At 42.1% G+C, this 5,494-nt stretch overlaps 1 protein-coding gene across 2 annotated transcripts; it reads right to left on the minus strand.

Moving 5' to 3' along the window:
* Positions 1–311: 311 nt before the first annotated feature.
* Positions 312–2,418, minus strand: LOC311120729 (protein CutA homolog). Of its 2 annotated transcripts, none has more exons than XM_084195306.1 (7): positions 2,355–2,418; positions 1,906–1,986; positions 1,527–1,675; positions 1,107–1,166; positions 965–1,010; positions 708–757; positions 312–488 (listed from the first exon to the last, which is right to left on the minus strand). In XM_084195306.1, exons 2-7 carry the CDS (start codon positions 1,969–1,971, stop codon positions 389–391), a joined length of 471 nt encoding a protein of 156 aa, XP_084051432.1. In that variant the 5' UTR covers positions 1,972–1,986; positions 2,355–2,418; the 3' UTR covers positions 312–388. The 2 variants fall into 2 exon arrangements, with proteins under 2 accessions (XP_084051432.1, XP_084051433.1); XM_084195307.1 differs by having other exon boundaries at positions 1,527–1,695; positions 2,355–2,407.
* Between the last annotated feature and the right edge of the window lie 3,076 nt (positions 2,419–5,494).

Here is a 5,494-nt window from a genome sequence, read left to right on the forward strand (position 1 = left end):
AAAGGTTTTGAAAACAATAATTTTGACCCCTATCTTTTTTTTTGAGAGAAAATATATTACTTGTTAAACAAAATATTTTTCTCTGAGAAATAGTATTAGAATAAAATATCATTTTCTAAAATAATTTATCATACAATATAGCTCAGTATTAGTAATATTTATTTTATACAGTCTTTTTTGCTCATCTTTATCAAGGTGCCAATAATTTTGGACCTGACTGTAGATAGACCCTACAGTGGAGATTCATTGATCACTGTGTCCCTCTATTGGTCAAAGCCAGGACAACACTGAAACAGTAAAAAATACATTTTAGTCACATTTCTGCTGATGTTTTATTCCAAATAAATGTCTCACAGCCTCCCTCTGTCCATCCATCTATCCCTTCCCATCATTCTGGTACAGCGTCACCGAGCCACTTGAGGTAGGGTGGGTTGCCCTGCTCTATGGGTAGGCTGATGACCTCTGCTACTTCATACGGATGGTTGGACCTGTTAGAAAGCAAACACAGTATGAGTCACACACACACACATAGATAGACAAATGCATGCACACACACACAGTACACCCCTGCTATATGAGTCTCTGATAAATGTCAATGGTAATTCTGGGAAAGGACTGATTAAACAACCCATTGCCTGATTTTGTACATAGACTACGTATTCTCCCTATAACTGAGGGAAATAATGGAACACACACACAATGATTACCTAACATATTCTGCCAGAGATGCAACCTTAGAACTTCTGGTCTTTATCATCTAAAAGTAGGAAGAAAGTAGTTACAACTTTAGTTACATCACACTCAGATAAACCAAGCATATTGAGTCTTCATTCAATGCACAATAACAGTACTAGCTATTCCATTAGGCCTATATGTTTTGTCATGGACTTGCAGGGCAGCATATACAGATACTATAGGTTCATATCGAACAGGACCAGAAATAGAAAGAGGTGTGAATGCTCACCAGCAAAACTTCACTATCCTCCTCGATCTTCCCCTGCCATTCATATCTGACAAGAAACAGAGACATGTTGCCAATCCTAATCAGTAACCCTTCCATTCCCTTCACGTGTTCTAATCTCTGATCCGTCATGGTCCACACTTACACAGATGTGATTTTGGGAACTATGTTGACACAAGCAGCCAGCTTCTTCTCAACGATCCCTCTGTCAGGTGGGGGGAAGAGACAATGACAATAACCAATCAGAATGGATGGATAAACTGCATCCAGCACAATATGGATAACAAATACATGATTCAGACTACAGAGCCGACGCCAACCATACCGGCTCTGATATTTTGTTTGACATTTTCCTTTCTAGCACGGTTTAAGCAGTTTAGCCCAGTTCAGCTTAACCTGGCTCAGTTTGGCCCTATAGTGTGAATCAACGTCGCATTCGGGAGAGTGCAACTTTCTGAACATTGCTGATAGAAATGTCTTCTAGAGGTGACATCTGACATGCTTCCCAATTCAACATAGCAGAGAATAATGTTTGTTTGTGTGTATGTCTGTGTCTATCCGTTACCTGGCCAGATCTTTGGCCACCTGTTCGTTGGGGCAGGTGACGAAGGCGGCGGAGTGTGTGCCCGCCATGTAGGTCTCGGACGCCATGGAGAACGCTCTCAATCCCACAGTCCTCAGCAACGCGTGCATCAACACGCTCAGCAACGCAGTCTAGGGGTTTAGGAGAAGAACTGACAGACAACATTCTATGGTGGAAATATTTCATGAGAAATACAGTAAATCAAATCAACCACTTGACTGTTTCTGCATATTACAATGGCTAGGACTAGGCTACATTTGGCAAGACAACAAGCATATACGAAATGGATTGCAGACAGCTAAGCAACTTCTTGAATATGTCTCTTCTACCTGACTACTTGTGGTTTGGGACACATACTCACCACAAAGAATGCCCTCAGAGGTCCACCAGCCAGCAATCCTTCTGTAGCAGGCAGTCCAAAGCGCATTGCCTAAGCAGCACTCTGCAGCAGGGGTAAGTGACATACATGCATTAGCAATCATACAGGGCAGGCCGGGAGCGATGACTGACAATGAGTTCATAGCATGACAAGCAACCACACAAGTTCTGCCATAGGCAAACGTCCAAATACTGAAAAGCAAAATTATGTTTATGGACTAACAATAGCTACAAACACAGCATACAGTACGAAGCTAGCTAGCTAGGCTAATTGGGTGTGACTTTACTGTGGTGTGAGCTCAACTCGCTGTAACTTGACACGTGCAAATGCAGGACAGGACTTTTGCCAAATGGTCCAAAACGAAATAATTATCCGGTACGAAATGTACAATTCATATGCTACATCAACTCAAACTGTCCAGCTAAAATTACCTTTAGACAGGAGCAGTTTCGATGCACACAATGCTGTTGCCACTCTCTAACGTAAAAATTAAGCTCTGCCGTAAAGCAGGATCTGTTGTTTACCAATTGGTCGTAAATGCAAAAGCAGAGCTGGACGCACGAGAATTATGTCGATATGGTAACGTTTTCAATTATTATGTGAAAAATGTATTATTAGTAGAAATGATAGTGGTATACAGCCAGTCGTAGTATGTTTATTGACGTCGTTTCGCTTATAAATGTAAGCGTATATAAATGCTAAACTGGTTTATGGCTGCAATATCAGCTCTGGCCAGCAGATGGCAACCATGATCCATAAAATATAAAACACCACCACCACAAGGGAGACCAGAAATTAATTCACTGTAACGTTTGTTGGTGTTGTATTTTATTGACTTTTATTGGTTAAAAATCATCACACATCAATAAAAAATATTGTAAAACCATATTTTTGTTTTGTTGCAGTTTATTGTAACACAGAGAAAGTTCACACATTCCTAGCTACATCTATATTTCCATAGTTTGGTAAAAAACAAAATTGGAGTATTTTCACTGAAATTATTTTTATTCCAAAATAAAAACAAATTCTCAGGACCCTGAAAGCAAATAGGTCAAGGGAGAGATAAACATAGTTCCTCTCCTTGTATCTGAGCACAACAACACAGCATACTGACTGAGTAGCCTAAGTTAGACTTTTTACAGAAAGCACATAGTAATGTTCTTAAATATAGTTATGTTATTTTTGAACACCCCAATACCGGTAGATTGAATGACAGATTTACATATGATATAGAGGGTGGGTGGGTATGTGGGTGGGTGGGTGGGTGGGTGGGTGGATGGATATATAGATAGATAGATAGATAGATAGATAGATAGATAGATAGATAGATAGATAGATAGATAGATAGATAGATAGATAGATAGATAGATAGATAGATAGATAGATAGATAGATAGATAGATAGATAGATAGATAGATAGAGTCATGCCATTGATGTGTGTCATATTTGAGATTATCTGTGGTCAAACTACAGTTAGAGATTAGTTTCAGTATACAGTATATACTGTATATTTAAAGAGGCATGTTCTGTCCAATGATACATGAAAAACCTGAACATCTAATAAGCATTCATATGTACCTTGAAACTTGGGACTTCTCATTTTATAACTATAGAAAATATATCTGTGATGAAGAGATCTGTTTTGGTAGCAGCTGTGATGAACTATCTACACTACAATAGCTTTGCCTTCTCGCTACAGCCTAAGAACTATGCTTTGGTCCAACTAATGAATGTAAGTCAGTTATATGAGTGAATGTCAGTTGGTTGGTATGACAACCCCCCCCCACACACACTTATCCTGACTCCTCCCCCTCCCATCATCCATCCCGCCACTTCTCCATCCATCCCTCCAACCACTCCCCCCTCCTCCTGTCCTCCCTCCATCCCTCTGGTCCTCCTTAAGCACTGGTTCTCCCCTCCACGCCTCCTTCATCTATCACTCCTTTCCCGCTCCCAACCCTTCAATCCTCCCACTCCCCACCCTCCTCTACTCCCCCATCCTCCCTTCATCCCTACTCTCCTCCCTCAGTACTCCTGGTACCCCCCGCCCCCCTTGCCGTTAATCCCCTGATAGGAGGACCCCCCCACAGGGTCTCCGTCTTCCAGGTCATCCCCCCCGGCCGTGAAGGAGGTGTAGGGATCCCCGGCCGCCCCAGCATCCAGGCTGGGGTCTATGTAGTCCTGGGAGAAGAGAGCAGAGTCTGCCCCCAGCTTGTACCTCTGGTAGCCGAAGAAGGACTGGGCTGCCTTGGGGAGGGAGGTGAGTGAAGAGGGTAGTGTGGGAGGCCAATGTTGGGGTTGTGGGGTGAGGTGAAGAGGGAAGGAGGTGGGGAGGTAGAGGGGTGTAGGTTGGGGGTGAGGTGAAGGGAAATGGAAGGGAGGAGGGTGAAGAAGAAGTGGGGGGTGGAGGGGGTTAGGGGGTAAAGTGGAGAGGAGGGGGTAGGTTCGGAAGGGAGGTTTTGAGGTTTTGAGGGGGTAGTTGAACGGTGGATGGGTATCATAGCGGGTGGAGGTGGAGGTTTGGGGTGGATGGGGTGTGGTTAGGTAGAGGTGCAAGAGATGATAAACAAATGCATGAAAGCAGGAGCATTTGTGGATTAGGTTAGAAAGAAAGAAAGAAAGAAAGAAAGAAAGAAAGAAAGAAAGAAAGAAAGAAAGAAAGAAAGAAAGAAAGAAAGAAAGAAAGAAAGAAAGAAAGAAAGAAAGAAAGAAAAGGAAGTGAATTGAATTAGTCAGCTGGAAAGCTAGGTTAAATCTTTATTAGATTGTTCGATTGCGTCCCAAATGACACCCTATTCCCTTTATAGCTCTGTTCAAAAGTAGTGCACTATATAGGGAATAGGATGCCCTTTTAGACACAGGCCTTGAGTCAGTCTGGGTCAGTTAGTTATCAAAGCAGTTGTTTAGCCATTCACATTGAACAGTTTTTTAGTTTGGTAAAAACAAACAATCATTCACACTCTTCAGATAAAAAAGCCAAGAGCAGAAGAAGATATGCAGTAAATGTGATAAAATGTGTTTTCACTAAATGTGTATATTTATTGGATAGCTAAAGCATTTGAAAGGCTTTTGAGCTATAAAGCCATCAAAGTAATTTGCCAGCCTTTCACAAAATGGTGGAGGTAGCCTATAGTAAATGCCTGCCTACGCTGTGTGTGTGTTTGTGTGTGTGTGTGTGTGTGTGTGTGTATGTGTGTATGTATTGATAGAGACATTTCAGTCACAGCAGAGTCTGACTAGAAGCAATGAGAGGTTAGCTGCAGAGGGATTGGAGATAGAGGTTTCCTACTAGAACAACACATGATCTTATATTAGTGGGATGGGTGGAAGGGGGTGGAAAGTTTCAATCGCGGTCTGCAACTTTAAGGGCAGGGGAGAAGAACACATTATATTAGTAGGATAGGGGGGCTGAGGGGGTGAACAGTATAATTACGGACTGCAGCTTTAAAAGCAAAGAGCGATAGAAGGTTATTAGAAGAACACATTATATTAGTAGGATAGAGGGCTGAGGGTGTGAACAGTTTATGGTATTCCTCTTCAAAGGACAGACTCTTTAGCCTCCCCCATAGAG

Source organism: Coregonus lavaretus (assembly GCF_964263955.1).
Source record: "Coregonus lavaretus genome assembly, contig: HAP1_SCAFFOLD_6019, whole genome shotgun sequence".
Lineage (NCBI taxonomy): Eukaryota > Metazoa > Chordata > Actinopteri > Salmoniformes > Salmonidae > Coregonus > Coregonus lavaretus.

Coding starts and splice junctions, on each gene's coding strand:
- LOC311120729 (XM_084195306.1), bottom strand. CDS start 1,971: ATGCGCTTTGGACTGCCTGCTACAGAAGGATTGCTGGCTGGTGGACCT. Junction 758..964: donor AGGATAGTGAAGTTTTGCTG/GTGAGCATTCAC, acceptor TCCTACTTTTAG/ATGATAAAGACCAGAAGTTC. Junction 489..707: donor TCTCTGGCAGAATATGTTAG/GTAATCATTGTG, acceptor GCTTTCTAACAG/GTCCAACCATCCGTATGAAG.